General features: G+C 52.5%; 2 protein-coding genes across 6 annotated transcripts in view; one reads left to right on the top strand and one right to left on the bottom strand.

The window, feature by feature from the left end:
• Window positions 1-16,047, bottom strand: part of Rnf123 (ring finger protein 123) — a 30,586-nt gene that overhangs the window by 597 nt on the left and 13,942 nt on the right. For all 5 annotated transcript variants that reach the window (XM_075964663.1, XM_075964664.1, XM_075964661.1 and 2 more), the window contains exons 22-37: window positions 15,020-15,126; window positions 14,625-14,823; window positions 14,023-14,168; window positions 13,672-13,755; window positions 12,881-12,988; window positions 7,263-7,440; window positions 6,467-6,541; window positions 6,231-6,318; window positions 6,054-6,141; window positions 5,885-5,969; window positions 4,545-4,684; window positions 4,260-4,448; window positions 4,096-4,171; window positions 3,797-3,881; window positions 263-405; window positions 20-114 (exon numbers count right to left, since the gene is read on the bottom strand). In XM_075964663.1, the coding sequence (XP_075820778.1) occupies window positions 20-114; window positions 263-405; window positions 3,797-3,881; window positions 4,096-4,171; window positions 4,260-4,448; window positions 4,545-4,684; window positions 5,885-5,969; window positions 6,054-6,141; window positions 6,231-6,318; window positions 6,467-6,541; window positions 7,263-7,440; window positions 12,881-12,988; window positions 13,672-13,755; window positions 14,023-14,168; window positions 14,625-14,823; window positions 15,020-15,126 (1,886 nt within the window). The remainder of the gene's footprint in view (window positions 1-19; window positions 115-262; window positions 406-3,796; window positions 3,882-4,095; window positions 4,172-4,259; window positions 4,449-4,544; window positions 4,685-5,884; window positions 5,970-6,053; window positions 6,142-6,230; window positions 6,319-6,466; window positions 6,542-7,262; window positions 7,441-12,880; window positions 12,989-13,671; window positions 13,756-14,022; window positions 14,169-14,624; window positions 14,824-15,019; window positions 15,127-16,047) is intronic.
• On the top strand, window positions 967-3,596 carry Amigo3 (adhesion molecule with Ig like domain 3). The gene has a single exon (XM_075964678.1). It carries the CDS (start codon window positions 1,187-1,189, stop codon window positions 2,720-2,722), a length of 1,536 nt encoding a protein of 511 aa, XP_075820793.1. The 5' UTR covers window positions 967-1,186; the 3' UTR covers window positions 2,723-3,596.

Genomic DNA, 16,047 nt, shown 5'->3' with positions numbered 1-16,047 from the left:
GTGTTCTAGCTCCACTCACCAGGGAGGCAGCTGCTGCCTGGGCAGACGCAGCCGTCAGGTGTGCCAGCATCTGTTCCACCTGGGCCAGCTCCTCCGCACTGATATAATCTGTATCTGGGTTAGTGGTAGTTGGTGTCAGGTCCCTTGTAGGACTAGAACTCAGTGCCTCTTGAATATTCCCAGGCAGGAGTATTGCTACTCTTGAGGATCCTGAGCTTAGAACATCCTGGAACTCTTTCTGACCCACCCCTGGCCCACTTACAACTCTGTAGAGAGAAGCGTTTCCGGTCCGGGGCAGGCAAGGTAGTGCCAGGTGCCAGGGGCTCTGGCTGCCCCAGGAGATAGCATATGGAACGGAGCTGGAAGCAGGGATCAGCCAGGAGCACGGAGGTGGCTTGCTCTGTCCTAGATAGGGAGGGTGCATAGGTAGTGGGAAAGCGTTGAGCCTGTGTGAGAATTACCTCCGCTGTGGGGTTGGCTGACAACCCAGAGGCCTCATTATTACGCCGTCATTCTTTGCATTTTGATGCTTACCAAGCCTCTTAAGCCCCAAGCCTTAGTAGGACCTGACTCTGATCTCAAGGACCCACAGAATGGAATGAGAAAAACCACTCTCCCACTAATTATCATCTGACTTCTCCGTGAGCACCGCATACACAAATAAGTAAATCTAAAGGGAGAAGGGCGAGGATTCCGCCTACCACATAATACATTAATCCTTCAAAATCACTTAGAGAACATAAACGACAAAAACAAAAAACCCTCTGACTTTCTTTTGCTCAAAAGGGAAGTGAGCCTCCCAGTCAAGTGAACTAGGACGTTGGCTCCCTCTAGCGGTCACGCTGGGTCTTCCAAGTGCCAGGGCAAGTGGCTGCCCCACCCCTTAACAGCCGGAGCCAATAGGAGCTTGGGTCCCCACCCCTGAGCAGTCACTTCCTAGTGAGTACTTAGAATCCCCTCAGAAAAGCGCTTGGAGAAGCTAGCGAAACAGTAAGAAGGGCTGGGGCCCCAGCTCACAGCCCCAGACCAGAAGAGCAGAAGCCAGCTGGGAGGGTGGAGCCAGCACTGCCTCTCGAGCCATGGGCCACAGAGAAACACAATCGGCAAGCCTGTACACAAGCAGGTGAGTCACGGAGCTGTTGACCAGCACTAGGCTGCCCCCATCTCTTCCCTGGTGGCCACTGCCATGGCCTGGCTGGTGGTGCCAGGCATACTACTGTGCATGCTGGGTGCTGGATTAGGCACCTCAGATTTGGAGGACCTTCTGCCTCTTGCTCCCCACAACTGCCCCAATAAATGCATCTGTGCTGCCGATGTGCTGAGCTGCGCGGGCCATGGATTACAGGACGTGCCGGTAGCATTACCTGCCACTGCCTCAGAACTCGACTTGAGCCACAATGCACTCAAACGCCTGTACCCTGGCTGGTTAGCACCCCTCTCCCGGCTGCGTGTCCTGTACCTAGGCTACAATAAATTGGATATGCTGGGCCACGGTGTCTTCACCAATGCCAGTGGCCTGAGGATACTGGATCTATCATCTAATATGTTGAAGATACTCCACACCCATGACCTGGATGGACTAAGGAGGCTGGAGAGATTGCTTCTCTTCAATAACCGCCTGGTGCACTTGGACCTGGATGCCTTCCAGGGTTTGAACATGCTCAGCCACCTCTATCTTGGCTGCAATGAACTCACCTCTTTTTCTTTCAACCACTTGCATGGTCTGGGGACAACCCACCTGCGCACTCTAGACCTGTCCTCCAACTGGCTGAGACACATCTCCATCTCCAGGCTGGCCGCACTGCCAGCTTTCCTCAAGAATGGGCTCTACTTGCACAACAACCCACTGCCCTGTAACTGCCGCCTCTACCACCTGCTCCAGCGCTGGCACCAGCGGGGCCTAAGTGCCCTGCGTGATTTTGCACGTGAGTACACATGTTTGGTCTTCCAGGTTTCCGCATCCCGAGTGCGCTTCTTTGAGCACAGCCGGGTGTTTGAGAACTGCTCGGCTGCTGCAGCTCTAGACTTAGAACTCCCTGAAGAACAGCTGGACACGCAAGTGGGGCAGTCCCTGAGGCTCTACTGCAACACCAGCATGCCTGCTGCACGAGTAGCCTGGGTTTCACCAAAAAATGAGCTGCTTGTTGCACCAGGCTCTCAGGATGGCAGCATTGCTGTGCTGGCTGATGGCAGCTTAGCGATACACAGGGTGCAAGAGCAGCACGCAGGCATCTTTGTGTGCCTGGCAACTGGGCCCCGCCTGCACCACAACCAGACACTTGAGTTCAATGTGAGTGTGCATAAACCTCGGCCTGAACCAGAGACTTTCAATACAGGCTTCACCACATTGCTGGGCTGTATCGTGGGCCTGGTGCTGGTGCTGCTCTACTTGTTTGCACCACCGTGTCGTGGCTGCTGTCACTGCTGCCGGCGCTGCCGGCGAGCCTGCCGTAACCGCTGCTGGCCCCGAGCACCCAGTCCACTCCAGGAGCTGAGTGCACAGTCCTCAGTGCTCAGCACTACACCACCAGATGCACCCAGCCGCAAGGCCAGTGTCCACAAGCATGTGGTCTTCCTGGAGCCGGGCAAGAAAGGTCTCAATGGCCGTGTGCAGCTAGCAGTAGCTGAAGACTTTGATCTGTGCAATCCCATGGAGTTGCAACTCAAGGCTGGTTTGGAGTCAGTCAGTTCCACAGGCTCAGACGGTCTCATGATGACCTAGACTGCCTGGGTGTCCCCACACAGGACATAGCCCTCCTGCTGCTTGCCCTGTCTGCTGCTGCAGTCTAGAGAACTGACATGCTGGGGGGATGCACTGTGCCTGGTCCTTCAACTGCATGTGAGCCTTGACCTGGACCATAATCGTTCTACTTACTGGTAAAGGGGTTGAGGCTCCCCAACTTGCCTCCTGCTCTGCCTAGCTCAGGATAAAGCCTCAGACTACAAGAGCCTGCTTTCCCTAGGACCTCTTTGAGTAACCAAATGTCCCATGAAGATTAGGGACCAAGACCATCTGGTAAGAGCCCTTGCATTAAAACTCTGGGACCACTTCAAGAGTTAATGTAGATGTTAGAGTGTGGTACAGAAGTCAAGCATACCACCTCCCCTTCTCTGCCAGAGAGCTCACCAAGGAGGGAGAGGGAGGCTCAAAAGATCCAGCTCCCACTCTTAGGATGGAAGGAATAAATGAGCCCTTCCTCTGCTGAAAGAGGCCCTGTCTACGACTACCACCACCCAGCCTCCGGAAAGCTAATGACTCCTGTGGAGTCTGGTGGGCATGCCTGTCTCCTTCAGGACACTTGTGCAAGAGTAGCCCTGCTGTCTTCAGCTAGAGGTGGAGCCAATCCCATGGGCTCCTAACCCAGCAGAAAAAGCCTGGCGACTATGACTGACCTGGAATTCATGTCCCTGGAGGGCACGAGGCCTCTTAGGACTGGCGCTCATCTCAGCCTAATGGCTGAAGCAGTATCCTGAACTCACAGCCTCTACCACTCCTATGGGCGGGTGGGGAAGAGGGTTGGAGCCCCTCCCAGGATGAGCTGGTGGCTTTCTCTGTCCTAGATGCCTACTAAGGCATTTTGTAATAAAGGTGGTACGTGGTCACTGCTGGGTCTTCCCAGATGGGTAGCTCTGTGTGCCCAGGTAGCCCCTCACCACCTATCCTTTGCCTCAGTGTCCCAAACTAGATTCTGAGGTTCATTTTGAGGTAAGTGTGTACAACAAGGCCCTGCCCCATCAGTACCTCCTCAAAGGGCACACCCAGTTCCCATGGGGGCCAACAGTCCCCAACACTCACTCTGAGGCTGGACCATGCACCAGGAGGCGTACCAGGATGCCGGTCACTGCCACCAGGATAGGGTAGTGGTCCACACTCTCCAGGCCTACAGGGAGGGAAGGAAGATGGAGCATTCACGGAGCTCTGTGGCAGGAGCTTCAGGCAGGCTTTTCCCACTAGTCTTTCTACATAAAGGCAAGCTGAGGCCGGGGCTGCACAGCATGGCTGTCCTGGCACCAAATGCAGAATCTAGCACTGCTGCTCCTGGCATGGAAACTAAGGCCTTGGTGTGCTGCGGTGCAGGGCATCGAGATCCTTACCAGGAAGCCGTAGGGTGACCACACGGTCAAACAGGTTCCTCTCAGCTGTCACCCGGTTCAGCACCTGGTTCAGCAGCTGTGAGGGCAGAAGCCTATTGGTGGACGGGCAAGCGTACCACGTGAGTTATCCCAGGGTCTTACCCTCCTGGCCCAGGTGAACACACCTGTGCGAGACGCCGAAGCAGCATCTCAGAGGTAGGGCGGGACCAGTCAAGGAATATCTCAGGCACCAATGTGATGGTCATTTCCAAGACTCGCAACAAGCTGACCGAGAGGTCAAAGCAGGTGGCACAGACCTTGAGCTGCCGGCTGTCCACAAAGTTTCGCTCCAGGCGTTCAGCAGCCTGTTGAATCTAAGTCACCAACAGAAAGGCAGGAAGCAGTGAGAGGCCTTGAACACTGCTGGGCCCTGGCCTCTGCCCACCCTACCCCAACACTCTACAGCCCACCTCCTGGATCATGCCGATGAACTCAGAGAAGGCCCAGTTGAGCTGGTTAAGGACACTGTTGAGGAAGCTGGGTGCTACATCAGGCCCTTGTCGCAGCAGGTCTGCCATGTGCTGCTGCAGCAGGGTAGAAGGGCAGGGTTCTGGGGACAGAGGAAAGCAACATCACCGGGGCTCGCAGCGCGGACCCCTGCTTGTCACATACTGCAACACTGGTGGTAGAACCAAAAGGTGGCTCTCTAAGAATATTCAGATCACGAAAGTAAACGAGCAGCACAGAACCATTTGGGAGTTAGGAACAAGTATGTCTCCCTCCCACTGAGCAAGCCTGATCTGAAGCGAATTCTGAATCGCGTGCCTGCAGGAAAGTGTCAGATACAGACAAGACAACTTAGACCGTCTCCACTACTATCAAGGCCACCTTCTGCGAGAGCCCAGACTGGGCCCTGCTGTCCTGTGCTGCCCTTGGCCTGGCCTTGGCATATGGCTTAGGTGGTGAGTGCCAAGTCTGGGGTGGAAGGGCAGCAGTAACCAGAGCTCTCAGCTACAGCTGGCCCGACATTCCTCTCTAACCCTCTGATGCAAATCAATAGTCCCGGCATAGGAAGGTGTCTGCCCACCGCCCTCCCCACTTGCAGTTCAGCTTCGTCCTAGAGTTTAGACGAAGGCATTTAGCAAGGACTTGCTGTGTGAGGCTGCACGAGGCCTCTCTGGGAATACCCAGAGACCAGGATGCTGGCTGAAAGGGCGAGACGATGGTGAGTGAGTGAGGACCGTGGCAAGCCCTCTGCCAGCTGCACAGCTCAAGGTCTCAGCCAGGCCCAGGGGAAGACCCTTTGACAGGCACAGGAGACAGCACAACTTCTGTTCCGAATCAAACCTGAAGCTTACTTTGGGTCCTGATCAGTTTCTGGCTTGTGCCCCTCTTGAGTCAAGGATCCAAGGCCAGAAGACAACAAAAAGAAGATACACTTAGGGAATGTGGCTGGGGTAAGGAGCTGGCACAGGGCAAGGAATGGAGTGTTATTGTATATACATAAGCTAGCAGCAAGTGGAGGGATGTGGCCCCATTTTCCTGTGAGCCCTTCACTACAAGCTAACGGAAAACAAAAGGACTTGTCCTAGCCTAGCTCTCATTTTTCCTAGGGAGTAAATGGAAAAATGGAAAACCAAGAAAAGGGTTAGGAGCCTAGAACAAGTCCAGGAGATAGGCTTGGAGAACAGAGTCTCAAAGAGACCCTGAGAGTAGCAGGAAAGGACTATCAGCCTGCCTAGAGCTGTCACCAGGACCTGTCCAGCCTGTCTAGAGCAGTCACCGGGACCTGTCCAGCCTGGATACTCACTTTGGAGGCTGGGTAAATTGGCATCCTCTGGCTTGGTTTTCAGCAGATGTGGAAGCCGTGTATAGCGGTATCCAAACCCACAGCCCTGGAGGTGAAATGGAAGGAGTCAGAGGGGCAGAGTAACACTTCCTTCCAGCGGGCCTCAGCCATCCCCTCAGGTCAGGCTTACCCTCCAAAGCCGCACTAGGATCCAGTTGGTCTGGGCCCAGGGCCGTTGCTCATAGGGTGCCAAAAGGTTCCTCACCATGGCAATACGTCTAGGAAGGTGAGGGATGGCAGGCAGAGGGTGAGGCTGGACATGATCCTATGCAGAGTGGGTGTGTACCTCCCCTGGGTTTCTACTCACTGCTCCTCGGGGATCCGTTCCACAGCCCGCAGGGAGTGTGGGTAGCACACGTAGCTGGCCAGGGCCTGCATCAGGGAGTCTCGAATGTCTGTCAGGATATGCTATGGCTCAGCAAGTCTCTGCATGGGCTGGGGCCCCCAAGCCTAATGCCCACATGGCCACAGTTTAGGTAGAAAACAGCTTGCCGGACATGCCATTCCACCCCCATTCCCATGGTCCTCTGGAAGACACCTCACCAGTGCCTACGATGCGTGGGTCAGCAAAGTGTTTGGCAAGGGTGGCAGCCAAGCGGGTCAGGGTCTCTTCATAGCCTGCAAAGGAGGGCAGTGAGGACTTCTGATCAGGAGTAAGGGTTCTAGAGAAGGCATGTCCTTTGTGGGCAGGCTTTGTATAGTCGACCCTAGAGCTAGCTGTGGGGCCAGTCTGGATCCATCTTAGCATCTAGAGACATTGGGCAAGGCAACAAAATAAACTAGCAATTGGGAAGGGGATTAAGGCACTGTGGGGAGCAGACAGATTCTGGTAAGAGTCCTGATCAAGGCACCTCATTCTGGAATGCACCTGAAGACTCAGCCATCAGAGCTGCTTGGTTCCCAGAGCTCTGAAGACAGAGCAACACCAAAGACTGGTAGGTGCTGGTAGGCACAAGCGAGGGGCTGCCAGCTTACAGCCTACTCTGGGTACCCACTGCTAGGCCCAGCCTGGGTCAGTAGTCTTGGCATTGAGCCCAATAGTGCTCTCCTCTGGTTAAGCTTTACACAAGTACTGTGCCTGCTTATTGCCACCCTGAAATCAATCCCAGGGCGGGACAAAAGGGGAGGAGCCAGCTGGCTGTGAGACAGCAGCCATCAGCAACACCAGCAGAGGAGAGAGAGTCAGGGCTGCCTAGCCATCTGCTGCCTCCGAGCCTGCAGGTGCTAGTTCAGTACGAGAGCTTGATGTGTGTGGTTGGGTGGCGACAATGAACTAGAGCCTGCCACGTTCACTCTAAAGATCTCTTTTCTGCACTTCCCTCCCAACTGTGCACATCACCTGGGAGCTCTTCCATGCTGTGCACAGGGCCAAAATAATTCTTGAGAGCACTGTAGCTGTTGATGGCCACACTTAAGTAGAACTCAGGCATGAAGGCAAAAAGAGATCCTGTGCGATCCCCATGCTCGATGGTCCGTAGGCAGACACGCAGCAGCCAGTAGATATCCAGCATTTTCTCCTGCAGGAAGCACACAGAATGCTGCTGGGCCATTTACTGCGAGGGCCACAGGGACATGGTCTGGTCTAGGGATCAGGAAGGCCTTCCCATGACAATGACGTCAGAACTGAGACCTGCACTACAGGAAGTGTGATTAGTGGCCTAAGCTGAAGGAATGGAGTCCTCAGCAGGTAAGGGTCCAGTCAGGCAGGGCGGTACTCTGGCCCAGATGGGTAAGAGATGGGTGTGGAGAGCGGCTATAAAGACAAGTGGAGACAGGACTGTGAAGGAGCCATGGCAGTGGCCACACCTAGGACAGTGGATAGAGAACTGAATCGCCAGGACTGGGGAGACAGAGGCTGTGTTGCCTATACACTAAGAATGGTGTCCCCAAGGGAGAAGGAGTGGATCTGGGGTGGGGAGGTGGAGGGAGCTGGGAGAAGTGGAGGGAGGGGAAACTGCGGTTGGGATGAAATATCTGAGAAAAGAATAAATAAAACAAAATAAGCAGATCAGAAGCTGTTGCTCAAAAAGAAAAAAAAAAGAATGGCATTCCCATTTCTGAGGTGATGGAGCAGAGAAGCTGATCCAGGAAGAGGGAGTGTACCTTAGCACAAAGAGCATGGGGCACCTGTGCACACTCCAAAGGATTTGTGTGGAGGAGACAGGCAAATGTGGCCTGAGCTCGAAGGAGAAGCTGGTGGGAAAGGAAGGCAGCATGCCTGCTGTGGGAAGAGAAGCCAGGAGAAAGAAAAGGCCTAGTCCCATAGCAGCTCTCAGAGTCTCCTTTAGGACTGAGAGGGAGCAAAGCCTAAGAGGGTGCCAAGCCCCAGTTCAGAGGCACAGAATCTGCACTTGACACGAGCTGTCTAAGGTGTTCTGATGGAGGAGGCTCATCTGTCTATCTGTTGCTTTCATTGGTTAATTAATAAAGAAACTGCTTGGCCTGATAGGTCAGAACATGGGTGGAGTAGACAGAACAGAATGCTGGGAAGAAGGGAAGTGGGACAGACGCTATAACTCTCCTCTCCAAGATGGACGCAGGTTAAGATCCTTCCCGGTAAGCCACCACCTCATGGTGATACACAGATTATTAGAAATGGGCTAATCAAGATGTGAGAATTAGCCAGTAAGAGGCTAGATATAATGGGCCAGGCAATGTTTAAAAGAATACAGTTTCTGTGTAATTATTTTGGGTAAAGCTAGCCAGTGGCCCGGAGCTGGGAGGCGGGAAGCGGCCCGCTGATCCTACTACAGTGTTCCCACATTCCAGCTCCAGAGAAAATACACAGACGGCTGAGGAGTGGGCTTGAGCCCACACATGGGCACTGTCACCATGGAAGACCCAGGAAGGTGAGCCTGAGGCAAGATGACAATGGCGACATTGTAGCCAAGGGCCCAAATGATGAAGCTGTACCATTAAGGCTGGGGACAGGACAGAAATGTGAGCACTATCTCAGAGAGGCGGAGAAGCCTGTGCTTGAGCAAGTGCTGGAGGAAGGGAGGTCGCTAAGACAGCACGGAGGAGTGAGTGCCCTGGCAGGTGCAGTCCAAGGAAGAGTGCATACTTGTATACCCGCCCGTTAATAACAGGGCACACTTCTCAGAGCAGGCGGAGTGAAGATGCAGGAAGAGAAGCAGCTCAACAAAAGGAGGCCAGTTATGAAAAGCCTGCACCCCACACCATGCTCAGGGTCCCAAATTTGGGGTCATTCTCTGTCTGAGATTCAGAAAAAGCCCATTTTTATCACTTCTATTCAACACAGTATTGGGGACCACAGCCAGGGAAAACTAGGCAAGAAAAACAAAAGACATCCAAATTCGGATGGGAACAGTAAAGTCACCTCTATTCACAAACACTGTCTTACGCTTAGAAATCCTAAAGGGCACACACACACAAGGAGAGAGAATTAGAAACAAATTTGGGGTGGGGGCTGGAGAGATGGCTCAGTGGTTAAGAGGACCAGGGTTCAGCTCCCAGCACCCACAGCTTACAACTGTCTGTAACTCCTATTCCAGGGGATCTGACAGCCTCACACAGACATATACACAGGCAAAACAATAGCATACATAAAATAAATAAGTTACTTTAAAAACCTCACAATTTTAGGGCTGGAAAGATGGCTCAGTGGTTAAGAGCAATGGCTGCTCTTTGAGAGGATCCAGGTTCAATTCCCAGTACCCACATGGCAGCTCACAACTGTCTGTAACTCCAATTTAAGAGAATCTGACACCCTCACACATACATACACCCAGGCAAAACACCAATGCACATAAAATAAATAAATATTCAAAAAACCATAATTATAAAAAAAGAAACAAGCAAGGTTGCAGGACTCAAAATGAAACAGATAGTTCTGGAAGAAATTGAGGGCATAATTAGAAGTAATCAGAAACATAACTATTCATGGGTCGTTGACTTCATATTGCTACAATATTGGTAGTGACCAAAGTAATCTACTGCATCCAACAATGTGGTTGAAGAAATAGAATAGGAAACTTGGGCTGGAGAAATGGCCCAGTAGTTAAGAGTGCTTGCTGCTCTTCCAGAGACCCTGGTTTGATTCCCAGCACCCACATAAGGACTCACAACCAACTGTAGCTCCAGCCTCAGGGTATTCAATGCCCTTTTCTGACCTCTCTGGGCTCCAGGCATGCATGTGGTTCAGACAACATACATGAAAGCAAAGCACTCACTCACACATACACATACACACACACACACACACACACACACACACAAAATCCTTTTTTTTTTTTTTTTTTGGTTTTTCGAGACAGGGTTTCTCTGTAGCTTTGGTGCCCATCCCGGAACTAGCTCTTGTAGACCAGGCTGGCCTCGAACTCACAGAGATCCGCCTGCCTCTGCCTCCCGAGTGCTGGGATTAAAGGCGTGCACCGCCACCACCAGGCCACACAAAATCTTTTTTTTTTAAAAGACTAGTCAAGTATAGTAGTGAGAGCAGAGTAACCAATTGCTAACAACCCTGAATGGTTGCTAACAATTGACAGGGTAAACAATTGTTATACAACTGTGAACAGTTGGTAACAACTGTCATAAATGGCTGACTGTTATTAATCAACAGAAAGCACAAATGGCTGACTGTGAACAATCAGCTGAAAGAATTCACTACCTTCGGACCAGCCCACACAAAATCTTTTTAAGAAAAAAGAAAATCCATTTAGCCATTGCTATGAAGCTTCAAATACCCTGAAGTATCCAAAACACTCTAGCAGGAAACAAAGTTGCTCATTCTTTCTTTTTTTGTTTTTTCCAGACAGGGTTTCTCTGTAGCTTTGGAGCCTGTCCTGGAACTAGCTCTTGTAGACCAGGCTGGCCCCAAACTCACAGAGATCCACCTGCCTCTTCCTCCCAAGTGCTGGGATTAAAGGCGTGCGCCACCACCACCCGGCTCTTCCTTCTTTTTCTTAAGACTTACTATTTTTAGTTATGTGTGTGCGTTGTGTGTGCATGTGAGTGCGGGTCCCCTGGAGTTGGAGCTACAGGCAGCAGTGGGCCTCCTGATGTGGGTGCTGGGAATCAACTCCAGCCTTCTGTAAGAACAGCAACCATTCTTAACCACGGCTCCATCTCTCCAGTTCCTTTCTTTCCTTTTACATTTATTTGTTTATTTGTGTGCAAGTGTGAGTGTGTGTGTGCACACATGTATGTATGCCACGGTGAACATGTAGATGTCAGAGGACAATTTGCAGGAGTCAGTTCTCTCCTTGGGGACTGTGCTGGTTTGAATAAGATTGGCCCCCATAGGCTCACAGATTTAAATGCTTAGTCAGCTCTTGGTAGACTGGGAGGGAGTGGGCATGCCCTTATTGGAGGTGTGTCAATGGAAATGGGCTTTGATGTTTCAAAAGCCCTTGCCAGGACCAGTGACTGTCTCTCCGCCTGGCTGCCAGTGCGTGGAAAGCTCTCAGCTACTCCAGAACCGTGTCTGTTTGCATGCCTCCATGTTCCCAGCCATGAGGATAATGGACTAACTCTCTAAAACTGAATGCAAACTTTCTTTTTTAAAGTTGCTGTGGTCATGGTGTCTCTTCACAGCAAAGAAAGTAACGCAGCGGCAAACGCCCTTATCCACTGAGCCATCTTCCAACCTTCTGATTCCAAAACTTATTGTTAAAAACTACTAAAAATAATCAAAAGTGTGATACATATGTACAGACCAAGGAGACAGTAAGGGAGTCAGGGGTTAACCCTTCCATCTGTCAGTTGATTTTGACAAGGAATCAAAGGGAAAGACTGGTCCTCTCCAACAACAGAATATTGTAGTCCCATACACAGAAGAATGGAACCGAACCTTGCTTTATGCCATCTACAAAAATTAACTCAAAGTGGATCAGAATCATAAATTTAAGACTCAAAAGTAAGCCTGGAGGTGGTGCACACCTTTAATCCCAGCACTCAGGAGGCAGTTGCAGGTGGATCTCTGTGAGTTCGAGGCCAGCCTGGTCTACAGAGCAAGTTCCAGGACAGCCAAGGTAAAGAAACCCTGTCTCAAAAATGAACAAACAAACAAAAAGACTCAAACGTATACGTATACAGCGCTTAATGAAAACGGTGAACAGCAACCAAGGCAGAGGAGGTGGAAGACAAGGGTCCTGAGGTGGTGGTGTGAGAGGCTGTGGCCAGACTGCCAAGAGAGGGGGCCAGGTGCGAAAGCCCAGTGGTGGGGAGCTTCTAACACAATGTCCCTGGCTGGTTTTGACAGCAGGAGGCGGAAGAGGTAAAAGGTAGAAGTGGTTTAAGTATGGAGAAGGGGCTGTTAGGAGACACACTGAGTAGAGATAACTGGGTAGAAACGGAGATGTCAATAGTTCCAGGGGAAGAGTATGCTTCTCTCCATGGGAACCTAGGAACAACCCCCTGGCACCACTACTCCCAGGAGGGATAGGTAGAAGAAACTAGTTGAGAGGGACAAGGGCTAAATTTCAGTCTCAAAGGGAATGCATAGTCAGCCCTCCCTGTACTCCACTGGCCTGGAGGGCAGAGGCTCATCTTTCTGGTTGTCTGTGTGTGACAAGTGTCTGGATAGCCCCTGAACACTCAGGTCTTTTCTGAATGAATAAGCAAGTGACAGAGAATGAGAAGAAAAGTGTGTCCAGACTCAAGGGGTAGCAGGTGAGTTAGCCAGAGCAGACACAAGAAAGCCCCGGATGTGCTGGCAGGGATGGAGTGGTTGATGCCTAAAAGGAGAGGTGAGGAGAGGAGGCAGGCGTCATGGGCTGAAGGGCTAAGGTGAGCAGAAACGACCCCTACTTAAGTCCACAGGCACAAGAGAAATGGCCTGGTGTGTGAGAAGACAATCTGACGAAGAGGAATGGAGTTTGTGCTAGGACCCCAAGAAGACTGGGGTCCTTAAGGGTCCTTAGTACAACCGTGCCCAGCCTACAGACAAACAGGTGCTGAAAATGGGTCATGCTGAGCAGAGCCATGGCTACTCACCTGGGAGTAGACAGTGGCATGGACCCAGGCAAGCCGGCGGCTCAGGTGGTCCAGCTTTTCTGAGAAAACTTTCTGGCTCTTGGTCAGCTCTGCAAGGATATCCTTTCTCTGGCCCACAAGAAGAAAAAAAGACAATCAGAATATGGCCTCACGCCCATATCTCACTAGGCAGTTTGATGTGGGCGCTAGCCCAGGGAAGATGAGGGAGGGAGGGTGGGGCTCCACTTAGAAAGCTCACTTCTGCCAGTGGTGATCAGTGGCAACCTAGCAAGTCCCAGAAGAAGGCCCTGGTTAACCCCTCTGTGAGCTCCTGGGACACAGGGCCAGACTGCAACTTCAATGGCTGGGTAGGCCAAGGCTTTGGTGACAGTGGGCAGAGAAGGCCTGCTAAGGAGGCCCAGCCCAGGCGAGGCATGCCATGGCAGAAGGGCTCCAGGGGACTGGGAGAGCTGGGGCCTGCTTCCTGCTGACTCAGGGTGGCTGAGGCGGCACTCAAGGGCCATCCATTATTAACAAGGGCGAGGGCTCTGCATCAGCACTTAGTGAGCGGGCAGGGGTGGGGAACCTTGGCACGGGCTGCGGCTGGTCGATGGGGCTCAGGATAGACAGGCTCCTCAGCCAGCCTTGCTCTCACCACTTGGTGCGGTCAGGGTAGGGACAGGGGAAAATGTTGGGGCATCCCCGGAACAAGATTTCCTTTGTGGGATGCCGTGGTATACTAGAGACCCCCAAGCATACTGTCCCTGTGCCACACCCTTCTGCTCCAATGCCACCTTCCTACCCAGCCTTACCCTCTTGGGGCAGCGGCGGAGTTTGTCCTCTGTGTCTCTCAGGGCCATTGCATACTCATTGACATCATCGGACACGCCCACCATCTGGAGTATTGAACACCACGTATTCAGGGTGACCCTTGGGTACCTTAACCAGGCTTTTTAAAACCCAATCTGGCCCCAGCCTGCGAAGTTCCCAAATTTCTGTCTCTTCCTACAAAAATACTACAGTCAGAGCCAGGCAGCATCAGCAGAGTCCTGCTGTGTGACATGCGCGTGTGCACTGACACCCCACAGGCAGGCATGGAAGCACTCGTGCATCCCACCAGGCAGAACACCCCTCACGACAACCATGGATTGACAGAGCAAGACCTTGCCCAGCTGCTGGTGGACGCTGAGGTTATACATCATGACAGTGCCATCCAGGACTTCCAACAGTGAGTTCTCCGTAAGGGGCTGCTCCGGCTCCTCAGGGGGTCTCCCCAATAGCAGGCCCTCATTCCAGTGGCTGCCCTCAACTGGGGAGCAGAAGACAGAACGAAAGCCAGGCTTTTCTATTTGTTCTTTGAGACAGGGTCTCGCTATGTAGACCAGGCTGGCTCTAAACTCCCAGAGCTCTGACTACCTCTGCTTAACTAGTGCTGGGATTAAAGGTGGTGCTACCTCACCCCGCTTCCGATTTTCTCTGAAATATGCACAGGCTGAATGGGCCTTCTAGGAGAGGGGATTCCCTCTCTCTTCCTTGTCTAGGAAGGGAGCTTCAGGGAGAATAGGTCAAGGGAGGGTGGGGTGCAGGGCAAGGCCCTGCAACACCAGAACCTATTTTTGTAATATTGATTTCACGTCTTCAGATTGCGCTTCCTGTGCCCTTGGGATGTGGCCAGGCCTCAAGGTGGTAGGGAGTGGGGGGAGGAGGGGACTATTCTGGTTTATACACAGCAGAAGGCTCCCTCAGCACTCTGCCTGGCACCTACTGTCCTCACGAGTCCTCTGTTCCACGTTCAGCGAGCGGACCTTTACTTTCTCCACGGTGCTCAGAGGTCGCCGTGGGGTCATGAGGCTCACAGCTGCTGTGCTGAGGAAGCGGTTGGCTCGGCCCAGTGTTGGAGAACTGAGCCAGCCTGGCCGGGGCAGGGGCAGTGCCCCTCCCATGGCCAGGGCTTGCATGGGACGCTGTGGTGGAGAAAGGGGGTCAGAAGCTCATCGACTCTCCTGGGGCCTGTGTAGGACGCACTTTATGTACAGAGTAGGGGAATGGACAGGGAGAGGTCATGCTCCACCAGCAGCCAGGAACTTCCCTGTGAGAAGCTGGACACGTGTCATACCCCTGCCTACAAGATGGAACTTCTGGCTGCCCCTACTGCCTCACCTGGGCCGCCGTTGGGGCTGGCTCTTCATCCTCATCCAGGTCATCCATGGTAGCTGCCTGGAGCTCCAGGGGGTCAATCACGATATTGGCTTTGGAAGCAAGGTCATCTGGGAGACAAGCAGGACAGGAGGCTTAGGCCAGCTATAGAAGAGGGACCGTTGACAGAACTGCTCTGAGCGGAGACAGCACTGGCAAGCTGGGGGTGGGGACTGTGCACAGCCTACTCCCCACTGTCCCTCTTGTCTCTCTACAGCACAGGGGCCCCTCTAGCTGCAACCAGCAGCAGGAGGCACCCCTTACCCCAGCACTCCTGTGGGTCTCTAGTTTCCTGTAAGACTACTTCACATAACCCACACAGGCACGCCCCGCTTTGCACAGACAGTCCATCTCCAGCTTGGGGTTTGCTTCTCGCTGGGTTTGCAGGTCTCTCCAGTACCCTGGACTTGATATCTCAGGGTCCCTAGGCAGCCCCTCGCTCTGATGACACCAGCTGCAGAGCACCTAGCATGATCAAGGTTACTCATTGTTCTATGGTGCCTGCTTCACACGTGGGTAACAGTCCCCCGGCAGTCCATTCCAGAGGGAGTGTCTCATAACATAGACCTAACTTCAGTCCCCAGCCTCTCCCAGGCCTTCCAAAGCTGTCTGTGGAGATTTTGTGCCTTCTGTGTGGCCTGTAAAAGTCTCAGACTGGCCTCACCCTCACAGGTGCCTGCCTCAGACTTGAATTCCCAGCAAGTGTCTGCAGGCCATACTGGGCTGCTTCTGACTTTTATTGTTACTTTTTTGTTTTGTTTTTGTTTCTTAAGACAGGGTTTCTCTGTGTAGCCCTGGGTGTTTTGGAACTAGCTCTTGTAGACCAGGCTGGCCTCAGACTCACAGAGATCCACCTGCCCCACCTCCCAAGTGCTGGGATTAAAGGCATGTGCCACCATGTCCAGTGTTGTTGCTTATTTTTAATATAATGTTTTTAGATTTATTTTTACTTGTATGAGTGGTTTTGTACATGTACCATGTGCAAGCTTGGT

Source organism: Microtus pennsylvanicus, chromosome 3 (assembly GCF_037038515.1).
Source record: "Microtus pennsylvanicus isolate mMicPen1 chromosome 3, mMicPen1.hap1, whole genome shotgun sequence".
Taxonomy (NCBI): domain Eukaryota; kingdom Metazoa; phylum Chordata; class Mammalia; order Rodentia; family Cricetidae; genus Microtus; species Microtus pennsylvanicus.
This window is presented reverse-complemented; position numbering and strand designations above follow the sequence as displayed.